Source organism: Cynocephalus volans, chromosome 12 (assembly GCF_027409185.1).
Source record: "Cynocephalus volans isolate mCynVol1 chromosome 12, mCynVol1.pri, whole genome shotgun sequence".
In the NCBI taxonomy this organism is placed as follows: Eukaryota; Metazoa; Chordata; class Mammalia; order Dermoptera; family Cynocephalidae; genus Cynocephalus; species Cynocephalus volans.
The window spans coordinates 78,278,273-78,297,687 of NC_084471.1; the positions used below are offsets into that span (position 1 = coordinate 78,278,273).

The 19,415-nt window shown below is 34.4% G+C and overlaps 1 protein-coding gene across 3 annotated transcripts in view; it reads right to left on the reverse strand.

Moving 5' to 3' along the window:
* LRRK2 (leucine rich repeat kinase 2) overlaps positions 1-19,415 on the reverse strand; it is a 131,215-nt gene that overhangs the window by 35,711 nt on the left and 76,089 nt on the right. For all 3 annotated transcript variants that reach the window (XR_010021331.1, XM_063074909.1, XM_063074910.1), the window contains exons 31-39: positions 17,860-18,078; positions 14,559-14,760; positions 13,423-13,511; positions 9,448-9,635; positions 8,281-8,435; positions 7,057-7,203; positions 6,737-6,928; positions 5,936-6,082; positions 1,165-1,265 (exon numbers count right to left, since the gene is read on the reverse strand). Coding sequence is in view for 2 of the 3 variants with exons in the window: in XM_063074909.1 (XP_062930979.1) it covers positions 1,165-1,265; positions 5,936-6,082; positions 6,737-6,928; positions 7,057-7,203; positions 8,281-8,435; positions 9,448-9,635; positions 13,423-13,511; positions 14,559-14,760; positions 17,860-18,078 (1,440 nt within the window). In the remaining variant the exon portion in view is untranslated. The remainder of the gene's footprint in view (positions 1-1,164; positions 1,266-5,935; positions 6,083-6,736; positions 6,929-7,056; positions 7,204-8,280; positions 8,436-9,447; positions 9,636-13,422; positions 13,512-14,558; positions 14,761-17,859; positions 18,079-19,415) is intronic.

The window sequence follows — 19,415 nt, forward strand, 5'->3', positions numbered from 1 at the left end:
TATTGGTTTTGTTTTTCAAACCAAATGTAAACAATTTAATTATGATCACAGAACAGAATATAAATGTTATAAAATTTAACTATATAAAAATAGAATACATTGCAGAACTTAGGAAGCGTGTGAGAAGAGGAGAATAGTAACAATTTTTCTCCTCTCACATAGCAAGGAGTCAGTACATGCTGTCCAGAGTTGTACTAAAAAATAAACATTTTAGACTGGCCAGTTAGCTCAGCTGATGAGAGCACAGTGTTATAACACCAAGGTCAAAGGTTTGGATCCATGTACCGGCCATCCACCAAAAAGAAAAAAAAAATTCACAAAAAATAAAAGTTTTGTAAATTTATTTCAAGTTATAATTGTTACTATATTAGGAAAACTAACATAACCAATTTTAAATTTTAAGAAGTAAACAGAGCGGGGATAGGATAAGCATGCTAATTTTCCCTATCTTTTGTAGTAGGTAATCCACAATTTCTTTCTAAAGTTGATAAATCCAAAAAGAAAGGTATAAGCTTATCAATTAGAACTTTGGTTTAAGATTTCTAACCTCTAATCACATTATCAATAGGAGATCATGCTTTAAAGTGCTTCTTTCACTCTGAACACATAGAAGCTATGCTCAATAAAAAATTTTTTTAAAAAAAACATTATTTCTGTGGGCCAGAAAAATGAAAGATAAATACTCTGAAGAAAACAGGACCTGAAGTCAGGCGCTTGCTAGGATTCAGGTCTGTGCGCAGGCAGAAGCAGCTGGAAGTCTGACTACTGGGGAGTACCAGGGACAATATGTCCCGAGAGTCTACATTTCTAACAATTTCTCAGGTAATGTCCAGCTGCTGGTCCGTGGAGCACATTTAGAGCAGCAAGTTTCTAAAGTAAAAGAGGGGTAATAAGTGAGTCTTACACAAAGTTTTACATCATACTTGAGGATTACACTACAGGGAACTCTCGAAATTCTGCCATTTCTTCATTTTTCAACAGAAGAAACAAAAGAAAACTTTCCGCTCCATAATGAATGTACAAAATGAGATTTCATAATTAAACTCAAGTAAACTTTTGAGGAAATGTGTTCATTTTTTGCATTTTCACAATTGCATGCAAAATAAGAGTTCCAGGAGATTAACAATGTGTGATTTGATATAATGATATTATTGGAATTCTTACTTGTCTTAACAGCCTAAGTGATGTATGTTTATTAAAAATCTTCACCGCCACTTCTTCTCCTTCATAGACTGCTCGATAAACTGACCCAAAACTGCCATCACCTATGGAAAAGAAAGTACAAAGCACTTAAGTGAATACATCCACACAGAAAAACTAAATAAATTATACCTGTTGTAATTCCACCTGCCGTATATTTAAAGAAAAACCTGGCCCACGTGTTGCATTGAATCAAATCTCTCTTGACGCTTCTGCTTCTTTATTCTACTCCATGAGTGAACATACACCTAAAGATTTGGTCTCCAACCTTCCTGTCTTCCTCTACACATCGCTCAATGACCTCATCCACGCCTGTGACTTCATCTATCCCTAGATGTCGAGAATTTTCACATTTTCACTCACAGCCACCAGCTACCTCCTAAACACTCTCCTCTCTTCCAACTTTGTATTGGAGATTTCCATTGGCATATGCTCTTCCAAATCTCAATCGCATTCTATCAAAATCCACACTCAGCATCTTTTCTCCAAACTAGTTTTATTTTACCTTCCATATAACTGATAAAAACAAAACAAAACTCTTTTCGAGTCATGCCAGAGTCAAAACCGAAGAATGATCTCAAGTCTTTGCCTCAGGCTGAGCCCACAGCTCACTGGCAGTCACTCTGCAGCCTCACTGTATCTAGGCCGCCCTTTCCATTTCCCCTACCACCACCACACCCGTGTCATGCCCTTCGTGCCTCCTGCCTAGTATGTGGAGGCCTCTAGAGTTTATCACCTCCAACTCATTCATCTCCCCTGCAAAATGAATTTCCCTATAATTCCACTTTGATTGTGCCGCTGTCCTGCTCAAAGACAAATTATTCCATATTGCCTACTAAATCAAACCCACGTTCATACTGTAACCCTGAATTCCTTCTCTAGTTCTCTTCTCACTCTACTTTCCACTGTCTAGCCTAGCATTCACTAGCTTTCCTGCCAGTCCCAGCTGAACGGTACATCTGAGGAGCTTATTAAAAATATGAATGTCTGGGCTCAATGATTTCAATCTAATTAGTCCCAGGAAGTACTGGTCATTAGTTTTTTTGTGGGTTTTTTTGTTTTTGTTTTTTAATTCCCCAGGTGATTATAATGAGCAAGCAGTATTGAGAGCAGTTGTTCTAAACAGACTGGAACAGCCAAAATTTCCTGAACCTGCTTTGTACCTGCAGGACTGTGTACCCTTGCTGTGCCAGTCCTTGAAGAGCTCTGCTACCTGTTTATCACAACCTCTGGGGAGTTCTTCAAGCCTATAAGGCCCAGTACATATCGAGAAACTGAAGTCTGCCTGAGAAACTGGTCATGACCAGACCCTGGACTATTACTGTTCACTGATAAACAGTAAATCCTACTTGTACAATATCTATGGTTCTCATATACTACCTTGAAATGAAATCACCTGATGGATATAAGTGAGTGAACCCAGAAAAATCTACAAGGAACTACAACAATGTTAAAATCTGTTGTTTCTAAGTGGTGAAATTACACATCTATGGAAGCTTCTACCAATTGTGTATTTTAAAAATCTCTATAATGATCATATATAATTATACATTATTTTATGCTCAGAAGGAATATATATTAAAATAAATAACTCATTAAGTATGTCTTATATTTCTACTAGATTGTAAATATTTTTAAAGTATTGTCTGTATCTTATCAGTCTTGGTATCCTCTCATCCTATCCCTCCAGTACCCAATAAATATGCAACTTTTAACTCCATTAATTTTAATTTACCCATTAATTAATTAAATAACCCATTAATATTTGTTACTATTGTTGGTATTGAGGAAATGAAGGCTATGTGAATAGTTAAGTACTGAAACCAGAAACAGAATGGATAAACAGGAGAAGGAAAAGAGAAAGGAAGCAAGTGGACTGGAAAGGAAGAAATACGTAGGAGCAATGGAATCTTATCTAATAAATGTATCCTGTTGTGGTTCTCCTCGAGCTGGACAGTTACCAACAACAACCAAAAATTGTAATGGGGCAGAGAGAAGAAACACATCCTAGGGAGAGATGTAAAAACTTCAAGTAGGAGTAGAGATTTCTAATTTTTTAATGCCCTCCCCTATTTGAGAATCGCTGCTGTACTAATACCATATCTTTCATGAACTGTATCTTTCATGTGACTAGAAACAAAAATAAGGTTAAGGACTATTATTGTGTATTTGTGTCATCTAGATAGGAAAGAAAACCTCATTATTATTAATATATCATTAATATTATATAATGTTAATATTGTTAATACTTTTATTACCAAAAGCAAGAAAACCTTCCCAACCCCATCAAGTCACACCATATCACGCTCTTCAGAAAAATACTCCCTCAAAGAGGAAATGCACTGCACAACTCCTCAGATGTGTGAACAAAACACCACACATCTATATTTAAAAATATATTCACAAAACAAATCTATTCACATTATTTAAGGTGTGTCTTAGTCACTGCATAATAATAATTGCTATCTGGGAAGGAAAGAGTTAACAAAAAAGCCTGAATTCACTTCTGCTCTACAAGAAAACCTGGCAGGGGTAGGTGGAGGGGCGGATGAGTGAGCTTCTGCAGATCACTCCAGCATAAAGATACTGGGAGTCTCTAACTGTAAAATGTTTTAAAAGGATATATACTCAATTCGTTTAGATCAATGGTACTCAACCCCACGTCCTAAGACATTTATGATTGTCACACCTTGTGGGGTGGAATGAGGTACTACTGGCATCTAGTGAGTAGGGGCCAGGGGTGCTGCTAAACACCATACAATGCACAGGAAAGGCCCCAATAACAGAGAATTATGTAGTCCAAAATGGCAATAGTGTAAATGTTGAGAAACCCTGATCTAGATTGCTTTCTGTAAATAAACATGAAATTTATGGGTTTATGGGACATGGGGCTAGAGAAAGGAAAGTAGTCACCTAAACATTTTCCTAGCTGTGTAACCAAAGAAATATAAAACGCATGTGCTTCAAAACAGCCTTAGTGAACAAAATTTCTACATACATTGCTCAAAACTTGTCTATTAATGTGAAACACCTCTTAATGCAGGAAAATGGAATATTTTGAGGAGTTGTCACTGAAGTCTTGGGACCCCTTCAGAGAATGGATACACTACATCTGGTACTTGCCTGCATCTTTTGAATCATTATTGAAATTTGGGTTGGTTAAGATGTAGGATTCAGCATTGATAATTCAGTATTTTGTGTTTTCCCTCTATTACTAATATATTCACTTCCTGAGAATATATTCACTTCCTGAGAATATATTCACTTCTTGAGTTCAAAAGAATTTGAACTCATTCTAAAATTCCCAATCAATGTGAAGAATAAAGGTATAAAGAAGTTTATTTAGCTTTATATGTCATGTCCCAAATTTGGACGTTATTTTGCTAATAATATTATGTCCTGATAGACAGATTTTAGCTGTTCTCTCTATGGCAATTTAAATTAAATGTATACACACAACAACAACAAATACTACACAAAGGAAAGTCAGAATTGTCTTTGAATACTTTATATTAAATCAACCCAATGCTTTTCATAGTCTTCCCAATGACTCCCAAGAATGTTTAGAACTTGAGTATGTGAACTCACAGTTAATAATAATATATTGTATACTTGAAAATTGCTAGGAATGTAGGTTTAAGTGTTCTCACCATGAAAAAATAAGTATGTGACATAATGCATTTGTTAAATAGCTTCATTTTGTCTTTCCACTAAGTATAGATATATTAAAACATCAAGTTATACATAAATATATACAATTTTCACTTGTCAATTAAAAAAGTAAATTTTAAGAAAATGTACTTTTAAAAAAGAGGTTACCAGAGAGCCAAATACATCAGGGCATCATAAGCACGATAAAGAAATTAGCTTTTATTCTGAGATGGGAAGTCACAGAAGTATTCTACAGAATGATATGGTATGACATATCATATGCATTTCTTTCCAAAAGGAGTTATAATTTGTAAATATTTTGAATTTCTTAAGTTTATGAAACATTCTTAAAAAACATATTTTAGGCCTCAAAACCCATGTACAGTGAGAGGATAGGCCCAGGAAGTAAAATAGAAATGAAAATACTGGAACATGGTTACCATGACTTCACCTTCTTTCAATGAACACTGAAAGATGCTACATGAATTCAGCAATTTCCATCAGACCCTGTGGAAAATCACTGAACAAATTCATGGTACCAGCCAATAAATGTAAACTGATCCACATAACAAAAGAAAAAAAAAGAACTTGAATATGACACCAATTTAGCACTTCTGATTTTTTTAATCCCCAAGATTTTATGAATATTTTTATGAGAATTCAGCAATGTAATGTCATACCAAGTAATAAAACTGCTGCTATGACCACACAGAGGTGTTCTTCCTTTACTTATTCTACCTTTTTGAGACTGAGAAATGACTGCTTCACTTGACTGAAACCCTCTGCATCTGCCTCCCTTACCCCTGGATATTAAAGCAAATGCAAGGACATATTTTATAAATGTTTGTGCTTCCGTGACAGTCCCGTCCTCATCTTGATCCTCGTCTACATGAGCATGTGCAAATCAAATTCCAGATCTGTAACATGATGTTACTTTTTATCATTCCAAATGAAAAACATTGTAACAAATATATGAAGACACTAAAAATCTATGAAGGTGTAATTATGATATTTAAATATTTTCTACATTATAAGGAGAAAATTGCATCTCAACTTTTATCCTCAAACTAATAAAAATAGTTACCTAAGAGAAACTCGGGAGATTGCTCGAATTCCAACTCATCATTATTCAACATAATATTTCTAGGGAGGTCAGCCAAAATCAAGTCAGGTGCAATCTGAGATATCGGAATGGTGAGCCTTGGTTCATCTGGATTTACTAGGAGGTCTCCTGAGAAGTACATAAACGATTTTTTTTAGAAGAACATTTAGGGAAATACATAAATTTGTGGTTTTGACTTGAAAAAAATACATATTTTCTATGTCTAATCACTCTCTTAGGGTTTCTTACCAATTTTAGATTTCTCTAGAAATTCTGAGAAAATTGTAAATGTTCACTTAACATAATCTTTTAGAATTTTAAAAACTCATTCTTGGGCGTGTTTATTAAATAAAATTCAGAACTGCCTTAGGCTACCAGACTTCTGACTAGGAAGGTATCTATTCTCCACTTTTGCCACATTCATGAAACAGTTATCATATGGCAGGCTTATTGCTAAGTTATTTCCACATATTGTCTATTTTAATCCTCATTACAATCCTATGAGATAGGTTTGCTTAGTATTCCCATTTCAAAGATAAGGTTATGTTGCTCAATGCGCCAGTATTCAAACCCTCAAATCAACACTTTCTGACTATAGAACCCAAAATCTTATCAGTAATAAATATAATCTATTTTTCTGAACAGTCACTGTAAGTAAATAAGAGTATCTGTTAACTAATGTCTTATAGGTAAGAATGATTTTTACATTTATCATAAAAGTCACTTCACACATATCAAGGGGATTACTTTAAAAAAAATTTTGTAAGTTGTACCAAAACACACCTTCTTCTGCTTTCTTCATCAAGTCATCAAGTAAAATTTTTTGGTGCTCTTCGCCATCATTAAAACTATATAATGCCCATTTCTTCAGCAGAGTTTCCCCTTCTCCACAAATATCAATCTCCAGCAGCCCAGGAAACCATTCTTCCATGAGAGAATCAATGTGGTCCACAACTTGGCCCAAAAGAATACAGCCTACAGAATTCAAAAAAGAGCTCATCAACTCTCTCTAAACCAAAGCTAGAAAAGATAAATTGTAAATTGTTTTAAAAATTTAGATTCCTTTAGTGGTACAATTCAAATGTTCGAATCGATTTCCTTACCTTTTCTACAAGAAGGAACTGTAATTTTTAAGAAACTCTCTGGGTGATTGTCCAGGACTTCAGATCCAACCAGACAGTAAGCTTCAGGAGACCAATTTAAGTAGATGCCTTGTCGCCAATACATTCTGTTTGGGCGAAGTGCTCGTTCTGAAAGAAGTTTAAATGGATCCAAATGGATCCACTAATTATTAACTACTTTATAAATTAAAGGAAAAAAATACTGCAGGCAACACAAGTGATGGTAATACAGATACATTTGTTTTGAAAGAAGGTATTGGGTTCTTATGAGTCCTCTATTATATCTATTAAATATTATATTAAATACTTTATCCTTAACTTTGCAATAAAATAAGTTAAATGCCCTATAGATTACCTAAGATACATTTCAGGTTCATGCTGTTAAGCAGTTTTGCGTGCTTAATAAGAGAAGGAAAAGAGTCGTAAGTTCTCATAATTTTTAAAAAGAAGTGGATGGTCGTGCTACAACCCAAACTTCCTGAACTTTTTCATGCAATATAACTACCTATATACTGTTTAATTCCAAGCAAGAAAAAGTTTATTTCAGAAACCAGAAATACCTGCATAAAGCTGACTTTTAATGTCCCCCCACCCCGAAAATGATATTTTCCCTTTGGAGCACTAAGACATCTCTTTATTCTAGAAGAAAGAGCTAATATTATCAGCACAAATTTTGCTTCTTTTTTGTTAATCCCTCAGGTATTGTACAGCAGAATAGAGATATTCCAGTCCCTACACTGAATGGCCAGAATCTGTTATACTTGTTGAGTACAACTCCCTGACTATACAGTGGTTATTAATTTTTTTGTCTTTTTTGTTGTTGTTTGTGTGCGCACGTGTGTGTGCACGTGTGTGCTTTTAAACCAATGACTCCTAGTAATCTCACCTTTTAAAATTATTGCCTCCACTTTGCTGTCACTTGGAAAGCAAGATATTTATAGTTGTTGGAAATGTGTCTAAAATAAGAACAAATGAGTTTTGAGTGAGGACCTGAAGAACTGTCTTCCTGACAAACTGCAGGAGTTTATATGTGCTAATGTGCCTTTATATTGGCCACTCTGAGGTCAATATAAAGCTTTATTTTTTTTAGCTTATTTTCTGATTTTCAGCTGCCTTCCAAACAAGTAAACTCTAGGAAGATTACACACTATTTTTAATATACTTTCTCCCAAATTTCTCTAAACATTGTCTTCATTAAATACATACCTCTTCCTGAAAGCATGTAAGGAGAAATTTCAAGTAATCGATTGATTAATCTTGACCAAAATCCCATTGGAAAATAAGGCATTTCATATAGTCGAATGATAATTTCAGAATTCTCACAATGGGGAAGCTCTATCACAGGCCTGTTGTCAGACAAACTAAAGGGAAAAGTACAGTATCATTATATACCTTCATAAAATACCCAACCATGTCGACCAAAGTGCTTCACTGCTTGAAATGGATGAAGAGAACTATTCCGAGAAATTGCGCTTTTTTTGTAATATTCTTTTTCTACATGTTCTGCCTACATCAAAAATTCAATGGTCATTTAATCAATTCAAATGCATGCTCAGACATAGCAGATGCATAAAATTGTTTCAGTAATCCTATGTACACTAATAAATGATTACAATTAGTTATGATAGACAAATATTAAGATTATATAAAACTTGAAAAAAATACGTCTTAGAAAAAAAGTGTTTATGTTTAGAATTGGCTGCCATCCATAGATCGATGTAATTTTCACTTTCAACTTCATATTACTTTATAACATTTCCTAGTTGCTTATAAAGCAATAAGAAAAGTTTCTGTAATAGAGGGCTAGAATTTAGGGTGCCATCATGATGCCATAAATTCTTTTAAAACTCTATTGAAAACTCATTGTCTCCCCAGAACTTGCCTAATATAATAACTCCCTCAGTTCCATGTAAGAAAACACACACAAAATAATCTCTACTACGTACATTTCTCATATAATTTAAGCACTGGTAAGCCAAATAGTAATTATATACATAAAATAAGTCATTACTATATCTTTAAAATGTCATATGCAGTGTTTTTATTAAAAGTAAATGCTATACTTCAATAGAAAGTTTACACAAGTAGCAAAAAATATATGTACATTTAGCACATCTATTATAGACCAAAGTTACTTTGACAATTAAAACAATATAATACATGGTGAATTTCCATGGGTTAATTAAATTTTTTTTTTTTTTTTTTTTTTTTTTTTTGTCTTTTTCGTGACCGGCACTCAGCCAGTGAGTGCACTGGCCATTCCTATATAGGATCCGAACCCGCGGCGGGAGCGTCGCTGTGCTCCCAAGCGCTGCACTCTCCCGAGTGCGCCACGGGGCAGGCCCATTAATTAAATTTTTAAGGGTGGCTTACCTGCTTGGAACTAATAAATATTCTTCTCCTATTGGCAAGGCAATCTGGAATTTTTCTAGGAGTTTAAAGTACTGTGACATGTAGTTCTTTGGAAATCTCCTTTTCTTTGAAAGAAATTTTTCCACATCTCTACGTGAAATAATTCCCTTAGGATGTTTCGGACAGCCTTCCACTTTCACTGTCAAAATCTGAAAGATTTAAACTCATACATAATCTCACTAGAATTCATTTTCTGAAATATTTCAAATTTAAAGCATTTCATGTCTCTTTGCTCAGTGAAAGAGATCAGAACAATTGTAACATTGTCAATTACAACACAGGACCTAATTTCTCTAGTAGCCATGTAGCCTAGAAGACCCTGCAGCATCCACTTCCTCCCAAAATTTGTTAAATTAAGGGAGTGGATTCAGAATAGAAATTATTGAGATTCTCCGAAATCAATGAACCTCAAGATTTACCTAGCTCCAATTAAGAGATCAATCCAATATTCCACATCTCTCTTAGAGTCTCATTAATAATATATTCCTAGGGAAACTATCTTCCAGATTGTTATCACTACCAGTTTCCAATAGAAATACTACTTTACATAAGAAAGGATTTCTATCAATGGGAAGAGAGGCAGTATGGTACAATTTAGACTTTTTCAAAATAACTATTATATTTTGCTGGATTCTACTCACAGAGTCTGGGTCAGTAGGTCTGCAGCAAGGCTTTTTTAACTAGCAACCCAAATGATTCTAACAGAGACCATACTTTGAGCTTTGATTTAAGAATCAGAGTCAGAAGAACCCAGATTCAAATCCAGACTCTGTTACTAGCTGAATGACCCTGGGAAAGATACTTGATTTCTTTAAGACACAGTTTCCTTCTCTGTAAAACTACATAATAAAAGTGACTGTCTCTAAGATTGCTGTAAGATAACACATGTAATGCATGCAAAGTACACGTTACAATTTTTAGCACACAGTAAGCCTTCATATATTAGCCATAATTATCTACATATTCCAATTTATTTTACTTAACCTAATTTGTTTTAATTTGTGCTTAATTTTCTTTAGTAGATCTACGATATATTTAAAGGATATTTAAATAGAAGCAAACATTATTTATGTTATTTATGTTATCAGGAAGTTGAGTGAAATACTGGATTGTAAAATCCTTAGACCCAAGGACTTGTTTTGCCCATCTCTATATTTCTATTTTGTGTGTATAGTGTTTATTGAATCAATATGTGCATAATCAATTGAGCATATTGGTTTAACGACAATGTACATGGGTCATTAAAGAATAAAAACTGTAGTTTAGGAGTTCTCCTATTTTGTGTACTTTATAGCACTTCCAGATTGCTCTTACAATTTAGGTGGTGAAGAGAATTGTTTGCTGTTTTAGTGCTTTTTAAGTGCTAAGATCTTTGCTACAATTCACTCTATCTACAACCATACTTTAAATTTTCTTTGCAACACACTGTACCACATGCCTTATTTATTAGTTATTTTCTCTCAATTGAATGTCAGCCTCATGAGCACAAAAACTTTGTTTTGTCCACTGCTATAATCCCAGCAGCAGACAATATCTGCAACATGGTAGGTGTTGAATAAATATCGTCAAATGAGTTAATTTTGAGAAAATGTGATTTGGAGCATTTTATCCTAAGGTTAGGTTTTTAGGCACTGGAGTCAAACTACTTGGTTTGGAATCCTAATACTACCTCTTCCTGAATGTGTACCTTTGGATAAATTATTTAATATCTCTGTCCATCAATATCTTCAACTTCAACATATGGGCTAATATAGTACCATTTAAAAGGGTTGCTGTGATAATTAAGTGAGATAATCTTTGAGAAGCATATCGTAAGCCTTCATATGTTAGCCATTATTATCTACTTATCCTAGTTTATTTTACTTAGACAAATTCATTTAAGAGAGAGTATGTGCTTAACTTTTCTAGCAGATCTATAGTATTCTATCACTATTTGTTGTATATAGTTTCTGAAGATGGACACCATCAATTCTTTCCCTATACTTGTGTGGTCCTTAATCCATCAAGAAATGGAATTCATTTCCCCTCCCCTTGAGTTGGAGCTGGCCTGTGGTTGCTCTGATGGGAGAACTGATATTTTGTCAGTTCTAGGCCTAACCTTCAAGAGGACTGGAAACTTGTTCCATTTCTCCTGGTATACAGCTACCATGTAAGATGACCAATTACTCTGTGATCATCATGCCATGAGAAAAACCAACTTAGCCATGTGAGAGGCCACATGGAGGAGCACCAATACACCAAAATGTGAGTGTAGCTTTCTTGGAATTTCCAGCCTGGCTCAATGAATCAAGCCAAGTGAATGACCCTTGCCAACATCATGTGAAGAAGAACCACACAGCTGAGCCCATTCAACCCACAGATTAATGCAAAATAATAAATTGTTGGTGTTTTAAGCATCCACACTTGGGAGTGGCTTGTTACATTGCAATAAAATCTAATACATGATCTTAATTTTTTCACCTTTATAAGACTTCCTAATATTCCTTCAACCTAGTAACTAGTATGGCTAACTTATACTCTTATTCAAGGAAAGAGAATTTTCCAAATTCCTTTGTAATTCTCACACATGTTTTTATCAAGATTAAATAGTCATGAAAGCTTTTTAATGTTCCACATGATTAATTAAATAAGTCCCTTTCATATCTCTTTTGTCACAATTAAATGAGTTTTGTAAACTTCTCCCTCCCTTGACGGAACTTTCTTTAATTAGTGACCTAACAGGGCACATAGAGAGTGTGTGGGCTCATTAGGGCTTTTGCACCATGAAATTATTCCTGCCTTTCTCTTGATCATTCTTAAGGATGAATACCCTTATTTATTTTTGTTTGTGGGTGTCAGACAATTCGCTTTTGTTTTCACCTGATTACTTATAGCTTTCGATCCCTTTAAAAATGACATATTTATTATAGTGAAGAATGAATTATATTTCAATTAATCAGCATAAGTAAAAATGATGATATTTATTTTTTAAGTTAATGAGAAATTTAAATTATTATTTTACTCACATTCTAAATGTCTTTCAAAATAACATTGACCCTTTCAAATTATTGACTTAATTTTTCTTAAATTAGCAAGTTTATATTATAACTATGCTAATGAGAAGAATTCTCAAGAAGTTTCCACTTAATTATTCCACAGAATCTTCAGGAATTTTAGTACAGTCATAGTGGAAATCTGCTCTTGTTCTACTGTATAATATATGCCCACCCTAATATTTCCCACACATGTGCAACTTCAAATGTTCCAAAGATGAAACAATCATCCTGTAATGTGCAACAAATAATTATCTGGCCCAAAATTCAGCACTGCTGAGACTGAGAAACCCTGAGCTAGTGTGTTTTACTCTAATCGTTTCCTATGGCAAACCTATAGAGATTTATTATTACACCTAATTAATATCAACTCATTGGTAATGGATTACCACTGAGAGAAGAAACCATTTTTTTTTCATTTTTCACATGAAATATAAATGGAGAAAAGATAGCCGTAACCAACACCATCTAAAGTTTTCAAGACTGTAAGCATTTAGAGCTCAGATCATTCCACTTAAGAGTCAAAACTTCCTCATGTTACATAGATAAAGCTTTCACAGGCTCATGAACCCAATTTTCTCACATGTGTTTACCCTGAAGATTTTTACAAAGACTGGATTCAACTGACCAAGTCAATAACCAAACCAAAGATATCAGGAACTAGAAAAGCAGCATGGAACAGAGTGGTATAAACATCTCTCTGATTTGAACGCAAAGACAGGAAGGTGAACTCTTAAGATATCTTTACTTTATCCATGAAGCTCTTCAAGTAGTTTTCTATGTCAAGTGCTCTATAATTTCCTGTATTTAGAACAGTTTCTGCCTTAACTAAACACAAACTCTAAAACCCTCAATGCTCTAGGTGTTGATCATAACTCTTATGCTACAAAAATATGACACCAACCTGTGCCATGATTTTGCAAAGCCACTTGGGTTCCACGAAATATAAGTCACTCAATTGTAGTGCTGGGTCTTGAAAATGAAGAAGGACTCCTGTAGTAAAAATTCATCAAACAGTGAAACATGGGATCTAGAACACACAAATATCCAGGGGCTTTAGAGAGTATCTAGTCCAACCTCCTCATTTTACAAATGAGGAAACTTCAGCATAATTAGTGGCAGAGCTGGGACTAGAACCCATGTATCTCAATTCCCAAGCTCTAAAGTCCCAATATTATAAAGAAATATTTTTGAACTATAGAAATGATCACATATAAGCATATTTGAGACACCGACATGCACTGCATGGCATACATTTACAAACAAATAAAAACGCGTGATTTTCTTTTTGGCTTTTGAAATACACACAACAAAGACACATCTTATTTCCAAATACAGGTAAGAAACAGCATTTCTCAGAATATCTGATTTAAGAATGATAGGAAAAGGAAACAGATTATAATCCAAGTGAAGATATTTTTCATACAACAGAATCTAGAAATCGAAAGCAGCTTCCCAGCCACTTGCTCTAGTACTAACAATCAACTCACAAGTTTCTAGCAATATCATGCTGCTCAAGTACACAGCTAGCACTGAAGTGGGTTTGAGAGTCTTCATCAGTAAGATGGATGTGTGACCCAACAGAGCACGACCTGCCACGCAGCGACTGCATCATCTCACACCACCAGGGAATCTCTAAGTGCCCCAGTTAAACCATCTGATTAATAATTCTCCTTTACAGTGCAAAAGTACCTTTCACATGCGCCAAATTCATCTGATGCTATGAAAGGATATGGCTGTGTTCAAAGCTCCATATCTCCTGAATGGTAAAGCCAAGCTCTAGAACCCACATGCTTTAACTCCTGCTCAGGGACTCTTTCCTCTACCTTATGCTCAGATGATTGCTAAATTTCATGATATATGATTCAATATCCATGCACATAATGATCTTCCAGAAAGAAAAAAGCAGTGGCCTATTAAAGAATTTTGCATATATTCTCTTAAATTTTGAATGCAAATGCTATTTTTTTTTATAAGTGTTTACAAATTACGACAGCCAAGCTTTAAAAAAAAATATGTAAAACAAACAAACACACAAACCTGATTCATTTAGGAAGTGAACTGCATGAGGAAGCTCATTTTCATCTAATTGAAGCTGATGCTCTTTCACTAGTTGTAATAGCTGTTTCCGGTCAATGACAGGAAATTCAGTTGGCACATTTTTGCGTTCTGACAAGATGATTTTCTCAAGCTCCACATAGCAGTCTGGAATCAGCTGCCCAACAACAGGCTGATCTCGGATCTATGAAATTACAAATGACAAGCTGTAAAAATCTATTTTATTGATGCATTTGTCAGGTGGTTTGTAAATTCAATGCTAACAGTTTTTACAGAAACAGGTATATTACTGAAAAATATATTTTTAAATAAAATCAAAATGTAATGTAAAGCTATTTAAACTATAAGAAATAAGGAAAATAAAATTAAAATAAGAAAATTGTGGACCCAGAAGCCACTTTGGAAAGAACTATCAAATAAAATAATAAGAAAATATTTATTTAGCTATCCAGAAATTCCACTGCAACAACTGAGATAAATCATTAACCATAAAAAGAGGATTTTCTGTTTTCTAAGACATTAAACTTAATATTCAAGAGACATGTTAGCATAAAAACATTAGTAAGTATTACAGAGTTCTTAGACATTATTACCAGGTAAAAATATTCACGCCCCAAGGTAAAACACTAAAGTTTGTGCTTGTTATTTGCAATATGTTATATTAGTGGAATGTATATATCAACAGTGAAACCTGGAGACATGAAATCTTCTCATACAAGCTATGCTTTCTCGTGGAACCCCGAACTTGGGAAAATAAGAAATCGTCTAAATACCAATGACTCTGACATAAGAGGATAATCATTGGTGTGTTACACTTAGAATCTAACCACTGTCTACTAATTGAGTAATATATAAAGTAAGATTTTAAAAATAGTGGCCTTAAGATGGTAGTTCCATAATAAAAATATTTCCCAAATCATTTTTTTCTTGAAAATAATTTAAAGCAGAAATGCAACTCTAACAATAGTAAAGAAAATGCCTTCAAGAACCACCAGATGGCAAACTCTCCCTGTTTTTGAGATTACATACTCTACTTGATAATACTTATTAGAATTTCTACTTATATTCTTAAATTTATTACAAATAGACATTGGATTTTACTCAGCACTCACACAAAAATTTAACTTGCTCTTTTTCTACTTGTAACCAGAACTTTAAGGAGCCTGATTTACAGCTGCCATAACCATTACTTCCATATTTACCTGCAAATGTTCATTTGAAAGATTGTTTTCATGTAGCTCTTGCTCCAGAAAATTAAATATAATTCCACTAACCTCCACTTTTCATATTCCCTCTCTTCATCATTTATAAATTAATATGAAATAGAACTTCAGATTGAAGTCTATGTTTTAACTCAAGGAGAAAAACCTACATTTAGAAGTATGAACAAGTATTAGAACAAGGGTTCATAGTAAGCAAATCAAGTAGAAAGGGGATGAATTTTGCAGGGCTGGATCACAGGGCCAACAAAGGATGCCTGCCCTGCTAATGCGCTGGATGAGATTGAAAGGAGTATTGTTGGCATTGAACTCCATTTTGTCCTGCTGTCCTTTCAGTGTAACAGGTCACTAACAGGCTGAGCACAAAAAAAAAAAAAAAAAAAAAAATTATTCTAAAGAGTCTGCCTGCTTAGATACACGTTAATAAGGGTAAGACAGGGAAAGATTAGAGAAGAAACAAGATAAAAGGAAAAGATGAAAAGCAAATGAGAGGGCAAAAAAATGACCTCCAATAGATTAAATGCTGTTGTCTGAATACAGGTTGAAGCACCTTACGGAGAAAAGAATATTCAAGTTCTGGCAGGCTTACTGGTCCTGGGTCATCTGAAAGAGTCACTATTCTAGAAAGCAATCAAATGGGTTTTCAAGCCTACATGCAGTCTGATGCATCCATTAGCGATACATGCCTTTCTTAAACAATACTGCCATTTCTCAAAGCATCTGTTTTACTTCCTTGTACAGAATTATCTTCGAAGTGCATTGATAAGTGCTGGAGAAAAACTGGTGTTATTGATTGATAGTGATATCTTGCTATCAGACAAAAGCAGTATTATTAATCCAGCTTCATGAACCAACCACCTTATCTATTGACTCTTCTTCAGCTAAATTCAAAACAAACTCATTATCCTCCAATGAGTCTTTTAAAAAATATGGTATATGCTCTGATAGCAATGACCAAGAAAAACTATAAAATATACTAAGTGACAATAAAGTTTGTTAAATATGGATATAGTCTCAGAAAAAAAAAACACCTGGATTAAGAGATTAATTGGATGAATAAATTTTGTATATTTGGTGTAATTCATATCACTCTCTGATAATATGCTCCACAAGACAGTAGAAAAATCTGCAAATAAATAATGTCATTCTTCTTATATAAAATGCCAGTATCAATCCACCATTCATAAAACGTTTTAGTAACCCTAAGAAATGTGTGTTGAAAGATACAAAAGTACAAATTCTCCCTGGGTACCACAAAGACCAACACATTTCTAACCGGCTCTTTAGGTTTTAAATAGAAGCATAGTCTGTGGAAATCGAACAGAACTAAGCTAACTGACCACCATGGAGTTATAACCAGGGTGACCATACAATTTAGCGTTCAAACTGGAATGCTTTTAAAAATGTAGTGGGACACTATTCATAATTATGCTGGGACTGTCCAGGCCAAACAGGACTCTAGTTATAAGTCACGATCTTGATCATTAGTGCTAATGAGCTAAGCCAACGGGGACTAAATCAAATTCACCATTGTGTTTGTCACATTGAACTATCAGGGTGTTTTTCAGTACAGTTTACACCATGCTCCCTGTAGAACCCAGGGAAAATTTCTTTCTCCTGCAAGTATTAAAAAAGACTGTTCTCCCTAATAAACTGATTTATTTGTGTTTTATGAACATTTGGCTTAACTAGAAGAGAACTTTGGAAATACAAAACGTTAAGTCCTGTAATGAAAAACCCAGTTTGTATGAACTAAGTAATTACTTAGGCATTGCTGAAAACCAAATCAGTGGTCTTGATGACTAAATGAAAGAGCCGTCTCACAATATTGAGGGGGGGAAATTGGAATGGGAATTACAGTGACAAGAGACATGAAGAAGCAGCACAAAAGATCGAGATATGTATAAAATAGGAAATCCAAAAGAAAGGAGCAGACGGAGAAACAACGAATAATAGAAGAAAGATGATCTCAAGACTCCTGGCATCTCTAAGCAGCTGCACAACATGAGAATGAATAAAATACATTTATCTACCAGCCTACCGTAGGCATAAACCATGCTTACCTTGAAATTAAGGCTCTCATTTACGATGGTTTTCCGAAGTTTCGCCAAAGCATCGGATTCCTCCGTGGCATTCACAAAGTGGTAATCTCGTATTGCAGGGAACCCTCGCTTATTCAAGAGCTCCTTGGTGATTTTACTTATGCAGGCTTTGCGCGCCTTCTCATCAGAAATATCCAAATGTGTGCCGACGAGAATCACAGGGGAAGACGAAGCACGGGCCTGGAAGCAAAGACACGAAACACTCCTGTGCTGGCTTTGAAATCGGGATTGCTTAATTTCTGTGGATATTTTCCTTCTATGTAATTCACTTGAGTGGAAATAAGACACTAAAAGACTCCAAAGAAGAAAATAACAACTGTCTTTCCTTCTTTTGATCTAAGAAAAAAATGTAACCCTTAAGAAATTTTAAAAAGTCATTTCTATTCCCCTTCTTAATCTAATTCTTACCATTGTTCCGGTGGACCATACAGTAGTAGTGGTGTAGTTTTACATTTCTTTTTATTTTTCAGTCCTTAAAGTGAGTTATTTGCTATGCATGCTTCTAAATAAAATGAGCATGTGACAAATCCCCAAATTATATCTAGTTGACATAATATGGTTTATAATTTCTCTTCCTTATCTGTGAATTTAATCTCCTGAATTCATTTTAAAGTCATTCAATGTGGGGGCTGGCCAGTTAGCTCAAATGGTTAGAGCACAGCCTTATAACACCAAGGTCGTGGGTTCAGATCCCTGGACTAGCCAGCCACCAAAAAAAAAAAGTCATTCAATTTGGAGTCTACCATGAAAGAAAAAAAGCCACTAAAAAAAATTACTGCCACTGTAATATTTGCTCACATTGGCTAGCTATAATAAAGCCAAGAAAAGAAAATTTCGAAAGATCACCCAAATTACAAAACAAGCTTGTATGCAGCTAAATTACATGCCAAAATGTCCTGACACAAATTTTTTAAGGTCTTTACTCATTGAAGAGCTCACTGGAGCATCATTTAGTGAGCAGGCACTTTTACTGTGGTCTCAACTCTAAAAAGCTATATTACTTGAAGGAATAGCTGACAGCATGAGAGCAAGGCAAAGAGTAGAAAAATGACAAAAAGGAGATGCCAAATATAAGAGCATAATAACCTGGGACCATTTAAAGGGTAGAAACTGAAGGACCTTGTACTAAATTGCCAACGAGGACATAACTGATCAGGTGCAGATTGCTTTTCTTTAGCATAGTTTATTTTAAATTAGATGTGTTTATAGTTCATTTAAGATATAATGTGATTTAAAATAGTTGAAAATACATGTTTTCAAGTTTTATAGCATAAGAGGGTTACAGGCACAGATAGTATGTTCCATATGGAACACACTATTTTTGTGTCATGACTTAATTACTCTGAAAATTTCCCAACTCAAAATTTTAGTGCTTCTAACTTTCTTTTTTTTAATTGGTTTATTTTGTTTAATTGACGCCTACCAATTGTACATATTTATGGGGTATGGTGTGATGTTTCAATACATGTATACAATGTGTAATAATCAAATTAAGGTAATTAGCATATCCATCACCT